Below are 24,815 nucleotides of genomic sequence, written 5' to 3'. Positions count from 1 at the left end.
ATATTTACCATTGATGCAGATATTTATCACGGTAACGAGAAATAAGATATAACAGTGACAGCTACCAGGCTAAACACTATTGTAAAACACAATGCAACGGCTTGTGTTTATTCTCTTGACGAATTCAGCTGTATTATTCGGTGGTTGTACTCAAGAATTTCATGGTCGTATATTGCCTGCTTATGCCGTTGCTTCCAAGGCAGATATTCTCAACTCAACATGCGGAAAGGAGCTGAAAACATTTCGAGATGCTCTTAGTCAACGAACACTGTGGAGCTTGAAAGGTACGTAAAATTATAACTGATTTGCTATTAACTCTATTTACTCCAATTTAAAATCTAGAAAGCTGCTAAAAAAACAACTATTCATCTTTAGCTTATATTGCATATTTTAATTGATTAATTATGCAATTCTATTTAAATTAAATATATTAACTAATATTTTTTAATCTTAAATTAATAATAATATTCATGAAAATATTAGTGTAATAAATAACGCGCGGACGTGTGAGCAATAGACTTTAACAGGGACTTCGGGCAAAGACTTAAATTGTAATAGCGGACTTAATAAATCGGGCTGCAATTAAAAGACACTAAATCTCTGCACGCACCATCCTAAACTAATAAAAATATAAATATTTGTTAATAAAAAATATACTTTTGTACTCTATATGTTATATAAATATATTTCAAAATTTCACTTTTGCAAATTTATTCAGTTTGTCACAAAATATTGTCAAAAACATGCACCTCTCACACAGACACATAAAATTGTAGGCATAAAGATATCTAGCTATATCTCAGATATATTTTGCTGTGTGGATAGTTTTAGAACATTCTGAACACGTTGGCATAGAAAACTGAAAAAAGACTTTGTTTAGTAAAACAGCTTTCTGTACGAGGAAGCAACAATGCGTGATTAATTAATAATAAGTAAAAATTAGTCATTTATTGTTTTTGCACAAGTAGTAACATTGTAATTTTTATTTTTAGTATTAGATTCCAGTGGTAGCTTTAAACCGGGTTTCCTTTACGGAAATAATTATTGGCTGGGCAGTCGTAGTCAGTGTCTTGATACAATGAATACAGTTCCTCTGCAGATCTCACAGCAGAAAGTATTAAATAACACGCATTATCGCGATCCGCGAAAGGAATTTCCACCTTTCCAAATGAATTATTTTGTAGTTTATTTTAAACACAACAGTCCTATTCAATATCACATAAATTTATTTGACGAGGTAAGTTTATAAAATCTTTATGTGATGAAGGATGCGTTCGACATTTAAATATATACAGAAAGTTATATTTTAGAATGTGATTACGCTCGGACTCTGTTTACCAGCATCGTGCACTATAAATAATTTGAGCTTCATTTTGGAAAGAATATTTCGTGACAGAGTTATCTTCGATGATCTCTACTCCGCTGATTTTCAGCTAATCCAGGTTAAAGATCTAAATGACGATAATAAAAAACTACCCAGTAGTGCGTTACGTTTTATTTGGTACGTCTCAAGAAATGTATAAATTGTAATTACTTGACAATACAAACACAACAATAATATGTTATAACAGAAAAGATTAATAATATTATAAGTAATTTTTTAATCTTAATCCTCCGAAAGAATATGAAGAATTAATCAAGAAATATTCGATTTGCAGTGTTGGCTTAGGGTTTTCCTTTCTCATGACAGCAATCGGAACGATATATGATGTATTTGTGTACCAAAAACATCTACAGAAAAATGAGACGAATAAAACTGGTAATGGTAAGTGTCATATCTAAAACTTATAGAAATAATTTCTATTACAACAGACTATTTACCGTTTTTATATGCTACAATTTTCTACAAATCAAGTCTTTGTCTTTAGTGTTAAAATTATTAACAATTTGCAATCAGCTATTATTTTAAGTAATTAATAATTAATTATAAAATATATTTTGTAGCAACATTTTGTGTACATATAGCTTATTCGTATAGATTTCTCTTGTTTAATATTAATCTTACTTAATTAAAGCATTTTGATTTTTGTATTACTACTAAAGACGTCGAATTATGATTTAGGTACGGTAAAGGTGTCTAAGGAAGTGAATTTGTTTTCATATCGGAAAAGTAAAATTGGAGAAATATTAATATGTTTCTCCGTTTACACAAATACGGGAAAGATATTTAGCACAAAGTTAGATACCGGCACAATACCCGTTATTCACGGCTTAAAATTTCTAAGCATGTGTTCGATAATCATCTTACATAATACATATTTTTCATTGAATTCTCTCGGTAAGTAATTTATAATAAATCTGTAAAATGGATATTTTTGGCTTTGTTTTCTTATAGTTTAATACGCATAACCAAAATTGCTTTATGTTCACAGACAATAAAGTATGGTTGTTGAGATTCACTGAAAGTTATAAATACTTAAGTGACATTGGATTCCTAGCAGTTGATATATTTTTCCTTTCAAGCGGATGTTTAATGACTTATATGTATTTAATGCGAGATAAAACGTACGAAATATTAAAGCCGATTGATTACGGAGAAAAATTAATTGAATTCTTTATTTATGTAATAAAAAGATTTATTCGGTAAGTTTTTATTATATGGTGATATGTTTGTGAAAAACACAGAAAACAATACAAACAACAAAATAAAATTTTTGCAGTAATAAACAAAATAAAAGAATATGTTACAAAGAAATTTGAATATTGATTTTAATGTAAACTAAATAATAACTTTCCTTTTTTACACGCGGCTGTAATAAAATTTTTCTTTTTAAGGCTGACACCGGCTTACATGATGGTGTTAGCGATAACGCAATTAAGCTGGGCCTGGTTCGATAAAACATCGCAATTTTACATTTACGAAAAGTCGCACGAAACTTGTGCGAAATATTGGTGGAGAAATATTCTATACATAAATAATTTGTTTGAAGTGGATGCAATGGTATACAAACACGTTTGATTAAGATTAATTTAAAATTATACTTGGAGATGCATAAAACTTTTCTAAAATTTTTATTGCATTACAGTGCATGAATTGGAGTTGGTATCTAGCTAATGATATGCAATTCTATGTAATCGCTACGGCACTGTTAATTTTGTCCACTATGTATGTTAACCAACTATTATAGTTATCTTAATGTCTTCTTCGCGTATACTTGAATAAATATATTATGAATTTTAGATACTTTTATGCCGCTGTTACGATATTGAGTGCACTTTTAATAGGCTCAGTTATCCTTAACGGTTATATTTCACACGTTTACGAATATGTCGCGACGTAAGTTATTAAAGTATTTTACTTATTGAGAAATCAAGTTAAAAAGATTTCTTATTGTCTCATTTCTTATTGTTACAGATCTGATGAAGAGAGACATCTTGCAAATATCTTCTATATCTCACCATGGATGAGAATGAATCCATATATCATTGGGATAATTACGGGTTACATTTTGATAAAATTAAAGAATAATCTTGTCTTAAAAGAGGTAAAGTATATTTTTTGTTTTATACAGCATATTAAAAATAAATAATTATTGAAAAACTTATGGAATATATATAAACTTATATTCTATATAAACTAACTAGTTACTAGTTCCATATAAATAAATTATATAGTACCGCATAAATGAAAATTGTTACATTAATTTGATATACATTTCAGAAACATATAATTTTGTGTTGGTGCCTGGCTATTCTTTGCAAAGTATTCGTATTATTTTTGTCGTACAATCGACACATATCCGTTCTAGCTACTTCTATTTATGTAGCACTGAACAGAACACTTTGGGCCATATGTATTGCATGTATTATAATAGCATGTTCCACTAAACACGAAGGTTCGTTTATTTATTAACACATAAATACACTTTATAAAAATCGGCATATTCTTAATATATTATATAGTGATATATTTGAAATATTGTCGTAGTTTAAAAAGATCATTTTTATCATTGTATATTTGCTTTGTTATAGGCATCGTTAATCGGTTACTCTCTTTCAAAGGCTGGATTCCTCTTAGCAGGCTCACATACTGCGCTTACCTTATAAATCCTGTCATCATACAATCGATTCATTTATACAGTGAAACGTCGATTCATTTTGAATTTCTGCCCCGTGTAAGTATACAAATATTTGAAAATACAGCATTAATAGAGAAATACGGGAAAAAATGCATTAACTTTTTTTAACTTTTGGTTCCAGTTTGTTATGGCTGTGGGATACATTATTATCAGTTATCTTTGCTCTTATGCATTATCTGTGATGGTCGAGATGCCCTATAATTTGTTAATGAAAATGTTTATCAAGTACCGCAATAAGCCATATAGAAAGGAAATGTAATCTTGCATACGAACATATAAAACGACGTACATTTAATGTCATACATACGTGCCAATAGTTCTAGAACGGTTGAATAATATAAACTACAAGATCTGATTATTAAATTGCGGTACATATCGCACTGATATTTATGAAAAGTTATACTTGATTTTGATGAAGCTTTCGGACAAATTAAATACTGTTGCATTGACATAAACTGTGTTAAAGAAACGATGGCACAGCAAAGATGAATCAGAGTTTAAAAATCCATAAAAGTTCGATCGAATTCATCAATTATATGTATAATATATATTTACGTCATATTTATTTATACTAGACGTCGCTTCGCGCGCGCTATTTAGCTTTATATATAGGTAACATTACACTATTTATTATACTATTACTATTACAATGAGATTGAGAAAGAGAGTTTGGGAAAATGGAATGAGAGACAATGTTTCATCATTTTTGTCATAAAAATGCAACAAATATATACATTATTTTTAAATATACTTATAATTTATTTATTATTGTCACAATTATATGTACAAACATATTGTGTATAGATACATAACATAATATATTACATACAAAATGATCAAAAACAGTCAATATGTAACAGATATAGAATAGATTACTGTCTTGAATAAAGTCTGTTTTCGAAATTACTATATAAATCAGAACGTTTCAATGCGAAAGACAAAAGACATGGTTATTCATTATTTTCATTAATATAGTAGTGTTTTTTATATAAACTTTATAAAAAATTATTTTAACATACATGTACATATGTTTATAATGTACATATATGTATTTTATACATATATGTACATTATAAATTATTTATAAAAGTCTCATTCATTCATCATCATGTGCAGCCAGCGCTTATTTGTTAGAAGAATCACTCTTTAATATAATTATGATTTCTTATTATAATTTTGTTTGGCACATTAGATTTTGAAATCAATATTAGAAAAAATAGATTTTTTATAAAATATTAAAATGTTTTATAGTACACCTATTGAGAGAGACAATATTAATAATTTGTAACATTTCTCCTTAAGTTATTAAGATAAAAAAATGCATCGCTCGCTTAAAAATAGTATTACTTATTAAAATAATATTAAAGATATTACAATATCAGCATTATAATAAACTTAGAAACTTTAAGTGAATAAACTAATTAATACAATGACTAGTCTCTCATCCGTGAACGAGAAGTACGCCACGAAATTAATCTCTTTTATTAATTATGCTTTATGCTTACGTCCAGCATACGTAATACTAGAAAAATCATGATAAAATGTAAGTAGAAGAATTGTATTATTGTTCCACTGCGTTTCCTAATTACCGACCAGATAGAAACTTGCTTGAAAAGAACGTTTTTACAGGCACATCATAAATTTCTCTACGCTTGGAAAACAAAGCTTATAAATGATATGTACCAAAGTATCATATTAGCACGAGCGTTTTTATCAATATGCATAGTATGACTTACGTTATACAACACTCGTTATCGAGATCACAACATCTCGTATACTCGCAACCCGTCGCGTCGCGTAAAAAAGTCACGGTCGGTCTCCAATTGTTCGTAGCCCATTAGCGATCTGTTTAAGAAAACAAATAACATTCCAGTAATAGACAGTGATAGTGAAGAAAATTAAATAAATCGTAGGTGTAGGGTGTAATGAGAAGCGAGGGGTCTTACATTCAAAAAGCACCCTGATTTTACGGAAACGTAGTGAAAGGCGAGGGGATTTACGTTAAAAAAGCACCCCAATTTTACGGAAACGTAGTAAGAGGCAAAGAGACTCACGTTAAAAATCCCCCTGATTTTACGGAAACGTAGTGAAAGGCGAGGGGACTCACGTTAAAAAAGCACCCTGATTTTACGGAAACGTAGTGAAAGGCGAGGGGACTCACGTTAAAAAAGCACCCCGATTTTACGAAAATATAGTGAGAGGCGAGGGGACTCACGTTAAAAAAGCACTCCGATAAAGAGTTTAAAACCGTACTGCAACCTCCAGGTGGTAAACTCTGGAAACTATAAAAATTAAAAAGTATACATATTATGGGCTAATTGCAGACGTACATATGTGCTATTAAAGTTACATCGAACACCCGCAACGCGGAATGGCACTGCACTGTGCGCCGGAGTGACGCGACGCTTACGATTTTCGTATTTTTAACTATGTTCCACCATTTAAAAAAAATTGAAAAAAATATATGTTATAGTGGACACTTTAAGAGAAATTTTCGTAAAAATTTCAAAGGGGTACCTCAAAAATATCACCCTAAAAAAAAAATTAAAAAATTCAAATATTTTTTTTTCTTTGGTCTTTTTTTGGCAAACATTTTGGACATTTTTTTTGTTAATTAGTTTTATTAGTCTACATAACATATATTTTTTTCATCAAGATCGGTCAAGTGGTTTTCGAGAAAAATACATTTCTTTATTTTACTTTCTCCCTGCATAACTTCTAAAAAAATGAATTTTTTAAAATAATATTTGGTGGAAAGTTTTATCATATTGGTACTAACTTGTGACATTAATGTCAGCTCTGTATGATCAAGGGCCGATTTCACATGCTTAGGCCCTTTAGCAGTAAAATATAAGCACATATATTGTGCGCATTTCAGGTACTCTACTTAATTCTTCTCTAAATGATATATAAAATTTCTAGATATGTCATAAAAACTTTATCCTACGTATCTTTTATAAATATCTAATCTTTTCAAAGTGTTTCGCGAATTTATCAGATATATGTTTAGCATACACCATTCGTCAGGATAATCGAATGCGAGCGTTTCTTCCTCACTTCTTCGTTCCGTTCTCGACGTTTATAGTCGAAGTCACTCCACCGAGTTCGTCCTGGATTTGCTGAAGAGTCTTGCCTTTCGTTTCGGGCAACAGCAATACCGTGAAAAGAATACTAATGATGCAGAAACCTCCGAACATCCAGAAGATGGCGTATTTGCCATTGAACGCCTCTTCAAGATTGACGAAGAATTTAGAAATGATGAAGGCCAAGAACCAGTGAAATAAAACCGTTATACTGGAAGCCTTAGCCTTGATGTTCGAGGCAAACATCTCGCCCATCATTGCCCACGTAACCGCACCCCAGCCTACGCTGTACGTGGCAATGTAGATGACGAGCGCGACCACCGGCAACCAGGATATCTTCTCTACCACGTCGTCCGCATGTTGTACCTCCTGCAGGAAGAAATACAAGCCCAGGGCACACTGCAAAATAAATGCCATATGGTTACATCATGTTAAACATGTAACAAAAATCCAAGAGCAAAAGTCAACATTTTATATGCATAATAAAAAAATTCTGTGCTACCAAACATGTTTTGCGCTACAGAGATTCTAATCTATGATAACACATCTTTATGAACATTTTCTGAAATTTCTCACAATTTTTAAAATCATTCAACTCCCAAAGTATCGAGATATCTTCCAAAGTTACATAATGGCAACGAAAAAAGAGATTCGAGAGTTTCAAAAAATCCTAAAATGCAATAATTACAATTTTCTCAACTCGTTTCTACCGTATTTTTTTATACGTGTTTCATTATAGGCGTCTGCCTTCTGTAGTAAATTATGTAATCGTACACACGATTACGTGGAAATTTTCATGCATTGAATTGCATCCGATGCATTCCATCGGAATGCATAACAATAATTGGTATTTATAATGATATGCTTGACCTTCCTCATCTCGCACTACTACATCCCGTGATTCGCTGTTGTTTTTCCTACATCAGACTTTACTGAACACGAAAACTTTTCCGTGTCGTGCGTTTATCTTTATCTGATCTGCAGAGAGAATCGTGTGATCTCCGAATGACAATCTGAAATCGCGATTCGATTTTCTATGTCGAGTGATGAAATGGTTCGTCATGAGAATGATTAAATAGTTGCTTGCAGCAACTAGCAGCAAGTGTAATTATGTGTATACTAATCGTCAACGCACGACCAGGAGAGTTAACATATATTTTTGTTGTTTCTTTAGAATAAGATATTCTTGTATATTCTTGCAAACACTCGAATATCAATCGCGTATTGTGCGTTTAATGCAAAATTTTAATGCTATTATAATTGATTTTTACTGTTAATTATGTTTATTAATAAGGTAGTATCAACAACAAAGAAAGATTTGACGAGCTTCTTATAGTTGAATTAAATTACATCCCAGATTCAAATCAAATTAATTTTTTCTTATTTTTATAAGGATAATTTTAATTTATTGTTGATCAATTTGGGCTAAAATTTAAAAATAGAAGCAATTACTCACTAAACTGACTGTCTCTCCGATGCCGGAGAAAACGAGGAGCATCCTTCTACCTGACCTGTCGACAACAAAAGGTGTCACCAGTGACCCTAACACCTGCACGACTGCAATGATAATCGGCGCTATCTCCATTGGGACGAGACCTCCGGCAGCAATAAAGATATTATGCATATACAGCAGCACGACGTTGATACCGGTAAACTGCTGGAAAAAAACCATGGTACATACGTAGGTCAGCGCCTTGAGGTTCGCCTTTACTTTGAACAGATCCGAGATGCTTGCTTGATTCCTGCAAGCCTCGTCAAGTGTAACCTGGAAAATTGAAAGCGAGACGAATTTATTAAGCAATAAATATAATTGCAATAAATATAAAAATTTGAACTGTTTGCTTAGATTATTCTGAAAAAAAAGAGTTAATAAGAAGATCAAATTGTCATTAAAAGATAAAGTTACAGTTAACACTTTGTGAAGCAAATTCGCTGTCCACTTATGTACAATTGGAGCTTCTAATTTCTCTCAAAGTGGTTTTTAATATCAATTATTCTTACAATTATATTATATTTTGCGTCTGTTTCAATGCTGAAGCAATAGCTACATCCTCGTTTAACAGTCACGTACGACTGAAAGAATACCCGGCAGTTCTGCGAGACTGCATTGTATGCCAGTCATAACTGTCTCTCACGATTATGCGACATTATCATTTAAGATCGAGGAATGGCCTTAATTGCGATCTTGTTTGTTTAACGTGATTGACAATATACACTCGGCGACATGCGCTTAGCAATGATCAAGTACGTGTTCGATAACAGTGCAGATAGCATTAACAATTATTTTATTACTCGAGAAATCAACGAAGCCATAAACGGCCTCAATGAAATTAGCAATTTTTAACAGAATATTTATTACCAACCACATGTATTTTTCGTACAGAGTTTTTCATAATACTGTATTACCCGACAATTATTTCTCAACAACCCAGATAGCACAGTGACGTCAAATGACGTATTAATTCCGTCATAAAGTCTCTAACGTCATTAAGACAGCATTATGACGGAATTAATACGTCATTTGACTGTGCTACTTGGGAATTAATATAAGAGGTCAACTAAAAATCGAATTAATTTTTAACTCTTAAGAATCTCGAGATTCTCTTAGAACAGAAAATTTTATAAAAGAAAATTATGCTTTGCTAACTTATACATACCTGCATTTCGTCGGCCTCCTCCTGGACAGCCGCTTCGGATTTGCCTCGGAGCTTCACTAGTGATGCAATCGCCTTATCTCTACGGCCCTGGCTAAGGAAGAAATACGGAGACTCCGGCATCATTATGAAGCAGACGAAGAAGATCGCCGGCGGGATGGCACAGACAATCCAAAAGACCAAGTAGCTGACGAACGGCCCAATAGCGAAGGCATATAAAATACCGATCGTGATGAAGAGTTGAAGAAAAGAGCCCAACGCTCCCCTGATAGAAGTCTGAAAATATATAACAATAATTATATACGTATTTTCTATAAATTTGTTATTATATAACGAGTAATGTAATTATTTTAATATTTCCTAACAAACAAAGACTTGAAATAGTAACATTGTTTATTCTAATCATAAATTCTGCAAAATAGGATAAATCTATTTTTATGTTTTGTTCATAAAATCTGTTTTTCTTTGATTTTCCCAGCAAAAAAGATTTTATGAACAAAATAAGAAATAGATGGAACGATATAAAAATTTATAAAGTATCAATTAATCGTCATATTAAACGAGAAACGGAAAAGAAGATGATAATCCTGGAAAACTTTGCGTGTAAATGATTGTGTCGCTTGTACACGTATGCAAAATTTTACCTCAGCGATTTCGCCACAATACATAGGGAGAATTACAAACGTCATAGCCATAGTTGATCCATGTATAATTCGAGCGACATAAAGCTGTGCAACGTGGCCTGCAGTGGCGATAAGTGCCCATCCAATTAAATACATCACCACAGAAGATAGTAATGTTCGTTTACGGCCCCATCTATAGAGATAAAGTCAGTTTTTCATCATTTTCAGTTTAACTGTCTTCGTCGAGTATTTGAATCTAATACACGCTTCATCTCTTCATATAAAGGTTGACTTTTTTCTCTAGTTTTCAACCTGTGGTTTCGAGGAGGAAATTATGACGCATAGTTAAATCACGGTATTACGTAATTATTCGTGCGTGCAATTGTACGACTATTTTATATAACCGTACCTGTCTCCGAGGTATCCCGCCACTAAGCTGCCAAAGATAGCACCGATGGCCGCCAGAGATCCTATCCAGGAACCCTCCTCGGCGCTAATCGGCGATCCCAAAGGTCCACCATCCCCTTCTAATTTGGGTAGGACCGGACTTGACCACCCTCCAGCGCAACCAGTCGAGATCGCAGCTAAACCAGCTGTGATTGTACAAAATTTCAGGATGTACAAATGGAAAATACCACGATAAATAATCGCTGGAATATTAGCATAACTTCTCCGCGCGCTTATTTAAAATGCATAAGAATGAGAATAATCGTTTCCCGTAGTTTTTTTGAACGCTAAATACAATTTCGTGCATCAAATTGCTCTATCACGTCACAATTTTGAAAAATTTGCAGTTACATCTGCAAGAAAGAGCTATTTTAGTGTATTTTCAATTTTAACATATTATAACTACAATATATGATGTGTTAAAGAAGTTTTATTGCAATCAAAGTTAAAAGTATGTTGTTAGGACTTTCAACCTTTAAAATTAATTTGTTGTGTCTATTGTAGTCAAAAAGAAATTGTCCGCCAAAGTTGCGACTTACATTAGATCATTAAGGATCTATGAAATATTTTTTAATTATGTTAGTCAAACTTAAAAATTTTTCAGCTCGCTGAATACTAATCTAGTGTCAAAACTGATAAACTCAAAGTGGCAGAATCAATATGGCTCAAATTACATTCTTTGTTTCTCAAACAATTTGCTATATGGAATTTTACTAATTATAATCTAGAGCAACACAGATAACACGCATATCTAGAAGTCGCCTTAAGACAATTGTCTTCAAGACATCATAAATCAGGGCGTCTTAAAAACTTTGTAAATAAGTTATTTTATGAAGTTGTTTCTCTGAATTTGTCTTTAAGAATTCTAAGACGACTTTTTAGATGTCTTATAAGACGTACATACGCATCAATGCTCTTTGAAGAGCTAGTGCACAATCATTAATTTGCCTGCGCATTCAACGTCGACGATCCCCTTTGATACGCAAAATACGAGACAAATAGAGCTTTCGCATTTATGGGTCGTCGTCATTGCTTGGAATTATCCTCTTTGCGGTGGAACCATTTCTATTTTTGCATGATCTCTTTGCGCGTGCGATAATATGCGGTTGTTGAGTTACCAATTTGCGCTGAATTTAGTAAATTTAGTAAATTATTTTTTTATTGATCGCGCCTGACACTAAGTGAAAGCGATTATCTATCGCCAGCACCCCTATTCTTAACAATCGACAGTTTTATTATCGTGTTATATATTGTCGTTGCGCAGCTTTTTTACCATATATAATATCTGCGCAACGCAAATATAACGACAACGAAACTGTCGTTAAGAGTTATAGAGTAGACCCACCGGCAATAAATGGGTGTCAAATATAGCAAATATACAGAACCAGATAGATACGCCCCCGGAATCATCGTTTCGTAATGTAAAACGCGAATTCGTCACGAAGTAACGTAAGTAGAAAAAGGTCGTTTGGCACGTACGTGTGATGCCTCACTTTCGATTGTGAAAAATCTTCGTTGATATTATATAATTTTTTATAACTGTCATCAATCATACGATCAATCATGCATATGGCAAATGATTTGAGATTTCTATTATCGTTTAATTAGATAACACGATAAGATTTATCTTATAATATTAACTCATTATCACGTTATAGTGGAATTTATATAAATCTAATGACCTTATTCTTTCAGAAATAAAAGATTCAAATAGCTGATAATTGAATTTGCGTTTTCAAAACTTCCAGCACAGGTAACATTTTCCGATACAGTTCTCAAGCTATTAGAAATTCTCGGAAAGCAGGCTCAAACGAGTTCAAGAAAACAGCGTTTTGACAATAAATTAATTTTTAGTATTTTTTTCCTCGAGGATTTAATGCTTCGAAGCATTCCTCTTTTCTTTTCTTTCAATGAAGAAAGAAAGAGAAGAAGAACGCTCCAAAGCATTTGTATAGCATCACGTTGATCGTAGCCTTAGTCCTTTATTGACAGAAACGGACTTACCCGCCCCAGCAGCCAGGAACTGAGGGAGTTTGGAACCTTTCTCTGTCATCTTTTCGAGATAGTGATGGCTGACGGTGCGCAACGATGTTTTGTCGCATATGTACGGATGCAACTCTACGGATTCTCTGATTGGGAGTGTATCACACAACACCGAGAGACACTCACTGGTACAATGCTGTAGGCATAATCTTTATAAGAGCGCTCCTATCTCCACGTTGCCGCGAGTGGGGGTCATTTTCTTGATCTCTAATCATTTCCACGTGACTGTCCCACATTCATCCGTATTGCCACTTTTCGCAAAGTGTAATCTCAATTGCAAGTCGATCACCGTTGCTGCATTATGATGCAACGATCGATGTCTCGAGACCTAGACCTTGAAATAAAGTGCAATGATCAAGGTCGCGCGGCGGCGCCGCAGAGAACGGTTCCTAGCAAGCTACCCCATCGAAAGGGATGCCCTTGACTGAAAGGAGCAGATGGAATTATAAAAAAACAAAAACATAGATGAGAATTTATTTCCGAATTTTACTTAGGATCTCATTAAAATGTTGGATTAAATTCAATTTGTGATTTTAATAATTAAAATGTTTGCGAGGAGAGAGAAGAGTTCTGCCAATTTTTAACTTTAAAATAATAGATAAGTAACTCAATCATTCTCAATAAAAGCAAGTTTATTTCTCATGAAAGAGTTGCGACAGACGGCGAAGTGCAATTGAAAACAAGTTCCGAATTTGCAAGTCGTATATAGCGCTACCAAAATTGCTCTCATATACCTACTTGTTAAACTTTCAATATTGTGCTCCCTAGCAAATTATAATATTTATCTCCTTTCCACCTTTTTCCTCGCTAAAGAATACATATAGGAATATGCTAAACTATTTCTATACGTATTTGTGATATATTGAAATACTATCAAATAAAATTATATTTGTATTGTAGACATTGAATCACACAAAGCTTAAAAAGATTATTTTTTATTTATAAATGCATTTTAATCTGTGCAGGAAAATTTATCTTTAAGAACGATTAGTTTTGTTGTTATTTAAACAAATAAGATAAGTTTGCTTGCAATTAACAGTATTATTGTCCAGTTGAATTACTTGTAGATAATTAAATAATTTAACGACAGTTTCTTTATCGTTATATTTGCGTTGCGCAACGACAATATAACGATAACGAAACTGTCGTTAAAAGTTACAGAATAGGTCCACTGTCTTTAAATTATATTTTGTTAACCCTCTTTATTTAATTAATAAATATTTATAATTATGTAAAACAAATTATTTTTAAATGTTAGCATGTATGTACGATTGTATATTGATGGATGATATCTCTGATCATTCATTCAAGACATCCCACGCACCGACAATTAAAGCATTTGCAGTGAAATCAACAGGCACTAGGTATTATATATTTGCTTCGAAATTAGCATTTCCATTTGTTGCTTTAATTCGAATTGACATGGAGGATATATCAACTTTTATCCGCATATCTGGTACTTGATTCTCTCTCTTCTCCACTATAAATAATATCAAATTCCTAGATATATTATAAAGATATAAAACTACACTCCACGTATTTTTTTTATAAATATTTAATCTCTGCAAAGTGTTTCGCGAATTTATCAGGTGTTTAGCGTACACCATTCGTCAGGATAATCGAACGCGAGTGTTCCCTATTCACGTCTTCGTCCCGTTCTCTTCCTTTACAGTCGAAGTTACACCATTGAGTTTGTCCTGGATTTGCTGCAGAGTCTTGCCTTTCGTTTCGGGCAACAGCAATACCGTGAAGAGGATACTAAGAATGCAGAATCCTCCGAACATCCAGAAGGTTGCGTACTTGCCGTTTAACGCCTCTTCAAGATCGACGGGGAATTTGGTGGTGATGAAGAGAAATAATTTGCTGAAGAAAACCGTTATACTGGAAGCCTTAGCTTTGACATTCGAGGCAAACATCTCACCCATCATTGCCCATGGAACCGAACCCCAGCCTACGCTGTACGTGGCAATGTAGATGACAAGCGCAACTACCGGCAACCAGGATATCTGCTCTATCACGTCGTCCGCGTGCTGTACCTCCTTCAAGTAGAAATACAAGCCCAGGGAAAACTGCAAAATAAATGCTCGGTCACACGACAAGCTCGTAATAAAAGTCTAACAAGGGAAGGATTCCAAAAGTTTAAGGTCTCATAATAATGCCAAATCTATACAGACCTATTGTTTAGATATCCAAAAAGTGAAATTTACAATTTATAAGCCCAACCTTTGCGGTATAAGCACAAAAAATATCAGATATACTCGAATCTTTCTTATTTTCATGAGAGTAATTATTCAAAAATTCATCGTTCATAAATTTAAATTTAAATCTAAAAATAGGAACAATTACTCACCGAACTAATTGTCACTCCGATTCCGGAGAGAATGAGGAGTATCTTTCTACCTGACCTGTCGACAACCACGGGAGTGACCATTGACGCTACCACCTGTACGACTCCGACGATAATTGCCGCTATCTCCGATGAGACAAGACCTCCGGCAGCAATAAAGATATTTTGCATGTAGAACAGTACGAAGTTGATGCCTACAAGCTGCTGGAAGGAAGCCATGATACATGTGTAGATCAACGCCTTGAAATTCGCTTTCACTCTAAACAGGTCCGAAATTCTGACTTGATTCTTGAAAGCTTCGTCGAGTATCACCTGAGAAATCAAAATCGAGACGAAATTATTATTAAGAAAACAATAAATATGAAAATTGAAACATAACAGTTTGCCTAAAATATTCTGAAATAATTGGGATAATGTAAAGACAAAATTTATCGTTCCGATATCAAGACTGTTTTAATGCTGAAGCAATAGCAACTTTTCCTCGTTTAATATACCTATAATCGCGTACGACTAAAAGAACACTCTGCAGTTTTTTGAGACTCTGCATTGCACGCCAGTCATAATTGTCACTTACGACTGTGCGACATTATCATTTAGGATCAAGGAACGGCCTCAGCTGAGACTATAGCATTTGTCTAATGCGACTCGATAATATATACTAGGACATGCGCTTATATATGTACATCAATAATCAAGTACGTGCTCGTAACAGTTCAAATAGTTTTTTATCAACTACCTTGTCACTCGAGAAATCAACAAAGACATAAACGGCCGCGAAATTATCAATTTTTATTAAAATAATTTATATCGAACGCATATTTTTCGCACAAACTTTTTTATAAAATTGAATATACCTCTAACAATTTAAATTTCTTAACAAAAAATTAATAAAAGATTAATTGAGAGTTAAATTAATTATTTACCTTTGATTCTTTTTTATTATTTACCTTGAGATTCTTTTAGAGCAGTGAATTTTATAAGACAAAATTATCAGCTTTGCTGCCTTACCTGTATTTCGTCGGTCTCCTCCACGACAGCCGCTTTGGATTTGCTTCGGAGTTTCGCTAGAGATTCGATTGCCTCATCTCTGCGATCCTGGCTGAGGAGGAAGTACGGAGATTCCGGCATCATCATAAAGCAGACGAAGAAGATAACCGGCAAGATGGCACAGAGAATACAAAAAACCACGTAGTTGACGAACGGCCCAATAGCGTAGGAATATAGAAAACCAATCGTGTTAAGAAGCTGAAGGAAAGAGCCCAACGCTCCCCTGACAGAAATCTAAAGAGATATAACAACTTCGTTATTATATAATAAACAGTTTAATTAATCAATACTATTTAACGAACAAAGATTCGAAATAGTAACTGAATTTATTCTAATCATGTTCATACATTCTGCGAAGCATAACATATCTTTGGAAAACACAGTAAAAATGATTTTATAAACTAAATAAGAGAGAGATTAAACGACACAAAAATTAATACACATTAAATTACGTACCAATTAATTGTCATATTTTAAACAGAAGAAAACACGATAATGCTTGAAAACTATGCGTAGAAATGTTTGCGTCGCTTGTATGTACATACATGCATGCACAATAAATTTACCTCAGCAATTTCGCCACAATACATAGGAACGATTGTGAACGTGATAGATAAAGCCAATCCAAGTATAAATCGAGCGACATAAAGCTGTGCAACGTGCCCTGCAGTAATGACGAGTGTCCATCCAATTATAAACGGCACCAGAGAAGATAACAATGCTCGTTTACGGCCCCATCTATATAGAAACAGAGAAAATTAATTTTTATTGTCTTCAGTTCAGTTGCTTTCGTCAAATATTTGAATATGATACGTGCTTCATTTCTTTATAAAAATTGATTCCTTTCTTTAATTTCAAGCTTGTAGGCTTGAGAAATAGGATAGTTAAATCGATATATTGCAAAATTATTCGTGCGTGCAATTGAACGGTTTATTTATATACATATAGCCATACCTGTCTCCGAGGTATCCCGCCCCAAAGCTGCCAATGGTTGCACCAATGGGCATCAGAGATACTATCCAGGAACTCTGCTCGCTGCTGATCGGTGACCCCAAAGGTCCACCATCCTTTCCCAATTTAGGGATAACCGGACTAGGCCACCCCTGAGCCGCACCAGACGCGAGGAGAGATAGACTAGCTATGATTGTACAAAAATTCCAGGATATACAAATGGAAAATACCACGATAAATAATTGTTGGAGTATTCTTCTCGTATTTAATCAACGTGCTATTATTTAAACGTTTAATTATTAAAGCTGGATTTTTGTTTCATCAGAAAGGAAACTCTTAAGAGATATCTATCTGCCTCGAACTGTTGGAGATCTTACCGGCAGTGAACAGCACATAATTATATGATAATGCGAATATAAATGTTAACATTCTAATAATCTAATAAGTACTTACTTAATAGGTAAAAAGTATAAATGCGCTTAATAATGTGTTTGTAGAATAACCGGGTAATACCAATAAAAATAATTCCAATGTCTTTAACGGAATTCTAGTAGACATATCAAATTGGTAATGTTTTCTTGCTTGCGCACTTATGATTAAATCAACTCAACTCTGCTTAATCATTGTATATGTTTATTTGATGTGGTCCGCTCTAAAGACCAGGTATCAGCACTCGATTTTAGTTGATATTATCTCATCCAACACAAACCAAATATAACATTTTTTGTTCCTCAAAAGCGATTTGGCATGGAACTTCCAAATTATAATCTACAACAACCGAGACAACACGCATGTGTAGAATACGACTAAAACAATGTTCTAAAGAAATCATAAATCAGGACGTCTTAAAAACGTTATAAAGACAATTTTATAAGGTAACTTCAAGAATTATAAGATGTCCTTTAGATGTCCTATAAGACGTAACAATCCTCTTTGAAAAGTGCGCAATCATCAATTTGCCTGCGCAATCATCAATTTGCCTGCGCAGGCTGCGCACTCAACGTCGACGATTCTTCTTGATACGCAAGTAAGATATAACACAGATTAGTCCAGTAACTTTAGGCAAAAATTCGATCAATCTTCGGACAAATTCAAAGTGAGTCCTCACTTGAAATTTTTCCGAAGTGAAATCCTAAGATTACTGGACTAGATAGAAATCTCATTGCGTGGAAGTATCACTACAGCAGTGAGACTATTTTCTCTGTCGTTGCACGCGCGATAATACGTGATTGTCGAGTTACTGACTTACTGAGTTACTTTCGTAAATTACTAACTTTCTCATTGATAGCGTCTGACACGAGGTGATAGTGATTATCTGTCGTTTACACAATTAATCCATGCCAAGTATTATTGCGAATATATACAGGATCCATAGAGATGTGCACCCGGAATCGTCGCTTTGCAATGTGAAACATGAATATGCCACGAGATAATATGAATAGGGAAAGAACACGGATGTCACGTGCATTTTTGATCGTAAAAAATTTTTTAATTGATAATTTTTTTTCTGTAATTAAATCATTCATCGATTATATCACGCACATACCGAAAGATTCATCATTTGTCTTATCGATTTAACCAACCACGATAAGATTTATCTTGCAACTGTAGATTACGTTATAAATCTACGTGTAATTATAGCAAAATTTATAAGTCTAATAATTTTTTTTTCAAAAATAAAAATTTGAATATGAAATAATTAAAGTTGCGCTATCAAAACTTCTAGTACAAATGAGGACTTTTAATATACACAGTTCTTAAGTAATAAAAAATTAAAAAAACAAATAAAAATTTTCGGATTAAAGTGAAATTGTTTTGAAGAAATACACGAAAAGTAGACTTAAATGAGTTTAAGATAACAGCGTATTGATAATGGATTAATTGGATTCCTTCCCCTCGAGGATGCAAACCTTTATTGACAGACGCTGACTTACCCGCCACAGCAGCCAAGAACTGAGGGAGTTTAGAACCTTTCTCCGTCATCACTTCGGGACAGCGATGGCCGGTGGTCCTATTGCGTATGTGTCTCGAGTGGAGATCATATTCTCTATCTTTAATCGTCTCCATGTCTTTCTCCCACTCATTTCTGCCGCACATCGCAAAGCGCGATCTCAATCGCTATCGCTGCGATGCAATGGTGAGGGATGCAACGACCGACGTCTCGAGACCTAGACCCTGAAACGAGGCGCCGTGGTCAAGGTGGCGAGACGTCGCCGCAGAACAGTGTCCCCCTCGAAGAAGCTCCCCCATCGAAAGGGCTGCCCTCGACCGAGAGAAGCAGGTCGAGTTATAGAAAAACAGAAGGATAGACGGATAGAATTTATTTCCGAATTTTACTTTCAGGATCTCATTAAAATGCTGGATTAAACCTAATTCGTGATTTTGACCATGAAATTTGCAAAGGGAAAAGAGTTCTACCAATTTACTTTAAAATAATAGATAAGATAGTAACTTAATCAGCTTTGTAATAAATGAGGCAATAATGACGATAAAATAGCAGCCATAAAGCGATGAAATTAATTAATAATTATCTTATTTCTGTTTTATAGAAAAATAAGGAATTATTTTGCAGACGGGCGAAAATAAAGGTTTGTTGATTTTTCATCAAAGAGTCGGGACAGGCGGTGAAGCGCTTGAAAACAAGTTCCCAATTTGCAAATTGCAGCGCTACCAAAATTGCCAGCGATACGTAGCGAAGTATCATTAACGCGAGCGTATTTATAAATATACGTATATGACTTACATTATATAAACATACAATTACTGCAAGCCGTTTTAGGCGTTATGTTAAGGTATATTTGAAAGATAATAAAATATTTTTGGTTTTATGTAAAAAATAACAAAATTGTCTCCGCGTACATATGATATATGAGTAAAGATAAGGTAGAGAATCCCCGTTTTACTCCCTTTAAATTTCCTGAACATTTATTGATCAATTCATTTATATTGTCGAACAATCGTTTGTTAATTGATCCGTTTTCCGTTTTTCTTTATGATTCAAGCAATACTAGTAACAGGAGATTAAACGGTGGTCCAAGCGCAAGGATATATATTCCTTTTTTACTTATTAAAGAGTTATATTATATCTCTATAAAATTGGCAATGGGATATAGGTGTGTATATATATAACCCGCATTTCTAATACTCTGCTTCATTCTTCTCCGCAGTAAATAACATCAAATATCTAAATAAGTTATACAACTTTATGCCACATATGTTTTATAAATATAAAATTTTTTTTTAATGTTTTGCGAATTTATCAGGTGTTTATGCGTACACCATTCGTCAGGATAATCGGACGCGAATTTTCCATCTTCACGTTTTCGTTCCTTTCTCGACATGTCACTCCATTGAGTTCGTCCTGGATTTGCTGAAGTGTCTTGCCTTTCGTTTCGGGCAAGAATAATACCGTGAAAAAGATACTAAGGAAAGATAATCCTGCGAACATCCAAAAGGTCGCGTACATGCCATGGAATGCCTTATCGAGGTTGATAGAGAACTTGGTGGTGACAAAGGCCAAAAACCAGCAGACGAAAACCGTTATACTGGAAGCACTAGCCTTTACGTTCGAGGCAAACATCTCGCCCGTCATTGCCCATGGAATTGCATCCCAGCCTATGCTGAATGTGATCATAAAGATGATGAGTGAGACCACCGGCAACCAGGATATCTGTTCTACCACGTCGTCCGCGTGCTGTACTTCCTTCAGGTAGAAATATAAGCCCAGGGCAAACTGCAAAATAAATGCCTGTTTACACGACAAGCTCGTAATAAAAGATTTTTGCACTCTTAAAGTCAAAATTTGCATAACAAAGAAATTCAGTGCTATTGAACATGTTCGGTGCTGGAATTATTATGATCTATTATGATGACACATTGTTATGGAAATTTTCCGAAGTTTCTTACAATTGTTAAACTCCCAGAGTACAGAGATATCTTTCAAAGTACCTAATAACAACGAAAAAAACAACTCGGGTTTCAAAAGATTCTAAAAGAAAGAATTTTTTCAACTCGTTTCTGTGTTATCATACGCGCGTCTGCCTTCTGTCGCGCACAAATTATGTCATCGTGCACGCACAGTCTGATGTATTCCATCGCATTCCATCGGAATACGTAATAATGACTTAATGACCCGTATGTATAATGATGCTCTACCTTCCTCGTCTCGCATTGCAATGTACATCAGCGTGATTCGCTGTTACATTTCCTACATCAGGCAGACATTATCGAACATGAGGACTTTACCGTGTCGCGCGTTTATCTTTATCCGATTTACAGAAAGAATCGTGACTCGATCCTCTTTGTCAGGTAATTAAGTCGTTTGCGCCGAAAATGATTTCGTCGAAGGTAAGATGAGTGATAAAAGAAGGAGTCATTAAATGCCGTAATTTGCGGCATTGGTAGCAAGTATAATTATGAATGCCGATCGTAAACGCATTACCAGAAAATGCATTTAACGATCAGCATGCAATCAGTGAATATGAGAAATAATCGGCACGCGAAAATTCACGCTAAATATGTAAAAGTTATCGTCAAAAAATATTTATAGGATATGACTATCAGTGTTAGATTAATATACATTACAAAATTTAATTCTTCTATAATTTATCTCATTAACGCCATAATTACGATGCTTGCAAAATAAGCCTCTGTTCAATCAAATAAAGAATCTAATAAAAATTACAATTTTTTTTATTAATATTAAGTATTTGATCTCAAATTTAATAGCAGTTTGTGCTTATTAATTAAACGCAATTTTATAGATAACGCGTTTAATTAATAATCTTGAAATAAAATATATTTTTATAATTTTAATAATTTTAATATAAATTCTTTGAGGTTTTAAAACCGACAACTCATGTCCATGTCCACTCTAACAAACTGCTCAGATTCATCATTCTGTCGCAAGGCGACAAAATTGCAACTCATTCCATAAAACAAAAAGGAAATCGTTGTGTTTATTACACACTCTATTAATTTCTGAATCAATTCGCTGTTTATCAAACAAAAAATAATACGAAAATTTCATAAAAGTTCCAATGCAAGATATATTAAACACTAAGTCATGTATTAATTCATTTCAAACTATTGTGCTTTAAAACTAAGTGTACATTGTTTAATTAATATTAACTCTATCGGTTATGCGATGTTTTATAAATAATTGCAATTGTTTTCTTCGAAATACAAGGCTCGATATGATGGATCAAGCGTATACTTTCTATAGTAACATATTTCTGATGTTTCATTATATAAGATATTCTCTCTTGTATATTTCTTCTAAATTGAATAATATCAGTTGTTATGCCTATATTTAAAGCACAATTTTAACGCTATTATAATTTATTTCTACTGTTAATTAGGCAATATGTCAATGAGGTAATATGTACTCAGTATCAATAACAAAATAAGATATAACATAACGAGGTTCTCATAATTAAGTTAAATTACATCCCAGATTAAAATCAAATTAATTTTTTTTTTTTCATGCGTGTAATTATTTTAATTCATTGTTGATTAATTTCAAATCTAAAAACAGAGGCAATTACTCACCAAACTGATTGTCTCTCCGATGCCGGAGAAAACGAGCAGTATCTTTCTACCTGACCTGTCGACAACCATGGGTGTCACTGTTGACGCTAACACCCGCACGACTCCAATGACAATCGGCGCTATCTCCATTGAAACGAGACCTCCGGCAGCTATAAAGATATCTTGCAAATAGTACTCCACCACAGTGATACCGGTAAATTGTTGGAAGGAGACCATGAGACATGTGTAGATCAACGCCTTGAAGTTCGCTTTTACTTTGAACAGTTCCGAGAAACTGGCTTGATTCTTGAAAGCCTCGTCAAGTATCACCTGAAAAATCAAGAGCGAGACAAATTTATTAAGCAATAAATATAAAAATTGGAGTGCGTAACAATTTGCCTAAAATATTATGAAATAAATAGGATAATAAAACGACCATATTATTATTAAGAAACAAACTTTCAATTAACAGTGAAGCAAATTTGCTGTCCATTTATAATCGAATCTTTTAATTCCTCAAAATTGTATTCAATGTTAATTTCTTTTGCAATTATATTTTATTTTGTGACTGTTCCAACGCTGAAGCTATAGCTATTTTTTCTCGTGTAATATATAGTCGCGTACAACCTGCAGTTCTGCGAGACTCTGTACGTCAATTATAAATATCCCTCATTGTTGTTTAAGATCAAGGAACGGTCTTAGCCGCGACCTCGTTTGTCTAACGTGATCTGACGGACAATATGTACTCGGATGTGTTTATCAACGATCGTTACATGTTCGTAACAGTTCAGGTAACATTAGCAATTACCTTGTTGCTCGAGAAATTTACGACACTATAAACGGACACGTTGCAGTTAGAAATTTATTAGAATAGTTTATACCGATCACATATTTTCCGGACAGTTTTTCAGAAAACTAAATATTGCAACAACTAGAATTTCTTAACAAAGATGACCCGAAGAAAGAGTCGAAACGTACGCGAGTCCTTATATATAATTGTAATGATAAAGATTGTGAAAGAACAACTGCGCTTGGCTCTTATTGCCAAACCACAAAATATATTTATTCTTACTACTAAGAAATTTAAGCGGTAGGTTTTATAAGAGAAAATTATATTGATTAATTATTACTTTGCTGACTTACCTGTATTTCATCGGCCTCTTTCTCGACAGCTGCTTTGGGTTTACTTCGGAGCTTCGCTAGAGATGCGATTGCCTCATCTCTGAGACCTTGACTGAGAAGGTAGTACGGAGATTCTGGCATCATTATAAAGCAGACGAAAAAAATCACCGGCAGGATGGCACATAGGATCCACAAGACTACGTAGCTAACGAATGGCCCAATAGAATAGGAATATAGAATACCGATCGTTTCAAAGAGCGGGAGAAAAGAGCCTAACGCTCCCCTGATAGATGTCTGAAAAAATATAACAATAGTCATATATCATCTGTTAGTTCGTTATTATATAACGAACAATATAATTATTTTAATATTTCTCAACAAACAAAGACTGTCTTTAAATCTTTTTTAAATCGTTTGAAAACCCAGCAAAAAAATTTATGAACAAATTGATTAAACGATACAATTTATACACATTAAATTAAGTACTAAATAATCGACATATTTTACACAAAAAAACACGATACCTTAAATACTATGCGTAGAAATGTTTGTACACTCATTCAAAATACCTCAGCGATTTCGCCGCAATACATAGGAAGGATTGTAAACGTGATAGCTATATTTAATCCAAATATAAATCTAGCGACATAAAGCTGTGCGATGTGATGTGCAGTGGCAACGAGTGTCCACCCAATTATAAACGGCACCATGGAAAATAGCAATGTTCGTTTACGACCCCATCTATAAAAGCAGAAAAAAAATCAATTTTTCATCGTCTTTAGTTCAGTCTTCGTTAAGAATTTGAATCTGATACGTGCTTTATTTCTTTTTAAAGATTGGTTCCTTTCTTTAGTTTCAAACTTGTAGGCTTGGGAAATAGGACGCATAGT

The 24,815-nt window shown here is 33.8% G+C and overlaps 3 protein-coding genes across 5 annotated transcripts in view; 1 reads left to right on the top strand and 2 right to left on the bottom strand.

The window, feature by feature from the left end:
* Positions 1 to 4,825, top strand: part of LOC112463295 (nose resistant to fluoxetine protein 6-like) — a 9,457-nt gene extending 4,632 nt beyond the window's left edge. For both annotated transcript variants that reach the window (XM_025029623.1, XM_025029622.1), the window contains exons 2-14: positions 20 to 284; positions 993 to 1,237; positions 1,311 to 1,501; positions 1,659 to 1,765; positions 2,063 to 2,278; positions 2,373 to 2,583; positions 2,776 to 2,941; positions 3,027 to 3,106; positions 3,182 to 3,277; positions 3,356 to 3,485; positions 3,662 to 3,836; positions 3,973 to 4,115; positions 4,201 to 4,825. In XM_025029623.1, coding sequence (XP_024885391.1) covers positions 92 to 284; positions 993 to 1,237; positions 1,311 to 1,501; positions 1,659 to 1,765; positions 2,063 to 2,278; positions 2,373 to 2,583; positions 2,776 to 2,941; positions 3,027 to 3,106; positions 3,182 to 3,277; positions 3,356 to 3,485; positions 3,662 to 3,836; positions 3,973 to 4,115; positions 4,201 to 4,338 — 2,091 coding nt within the window. In that variant the 5' untranslated portion in view covers positions 20 to 91 and the 3' untranslated portion in view covers positions 4,339 to 4,825. The remainder of the gene's footprint in view (positions 1 to 19; positions 285 to 992; positions 1,238 to 1,310; positions 1,502 to 1,658; positions 1,766 to 2,062; positions 2,279 to 2,372; positions 2,584 to 2,775; positions 2,942 to 3,026; positions 3,107 to 3,181; positions 3,278 to 3,355; positions 3,486 to 3,661; positions 3,837 to 3,972; positions 4,116 to 4,200) is intronic.
* Positions 4,826 to 6,231: 1,406 nt separating this feature from the next.
* LOC112463377 lies at positions 6,232 to 19,639 on the bottom strand (the record flags this gene model as incomplete). Its single annotated transcript, XM_025029785.1, has 14 exons — positions 19,209 to 19,639; positions 17,278 to 17,461; positions 16,890 to 17,061; positions 16,285 to 16,557; positions 15,280 to 15,588; positions 14,573 to 14,998; positions 13,331 to 13,353; positions 12,891 to 13,078; positions 10,849 to 11,032; positions 10,461 to 10,632; positions 9,820 to 10,092; positions 8,619 to 8,927; positions 7,137 to 7,561; positions 6,232 to 6,361 (listed from the first exon to the last, which is right to left on the bottom strand). Coding segments are annotated over exons 1-14 (3,231 nt in total), but the record flags the coding sequence as incomplete, so codon positions are not given.
* Positions 19,640 to 20,181: 542 nt separating this feature from the next.
* On the bottom strand, positions 20,182 to 24,685 carry LOC112463296 (facilitated trehalose transporter Tret1-like). Of its 2 annotated transcripts, none has more exons than XM_025029624.1 (4): positions 24,495 to 24,685; positions 23,947 to 24,219; positions 22,825 to 23,133; positions 20,182 to 21,007 (listed from the first exon to the last, which is right to left on the bottom strand). In XM_025029624.1, the coding sequence occupies exons 1-4, from the start codon at positions 24,633 to 24,635 to the stop codon at positions 20,534 to 20,536; spliced, it is 1,197 nt and encodes a 398-aa protein (XP_024885392.1). In that variant the 5' UTR covers positions 24,636 to 24,685; the 3' UTR covers positions 20,182 to 20,533. The 2 variants fall into 2 exon arrangements, with proteins under 2 accessions (XP_024885392.1, XP_024885393.1); XM_025029625.1 differs by having other exon boundaries at positions 24,450 to 24,567.
* Positions 24,686 to 24,815: the final 130 nt, after the last annotated feature.

Source organism: Temnothorax curvispinosus, unplaced genomic scaffold, assembly GCF_003070985.1.
Source record: "Temnothorax curvispinosus isolate PA1 unplaced genomic scaffold, ASM307098v1 QBEX01013138.1, whole genome shotgun sequence".
Lineage (NCBI taxonomy): Eukaryota > Metazoa > Arthropoda > Insecta > Hymenoptera > Formicidae > Temnothorax > Temnothorax curvispinosus.
Note: the sequence above shows the minus strand (reverse complement) of the source record. Positions and strands in the feature narration are given on the sequence as shown.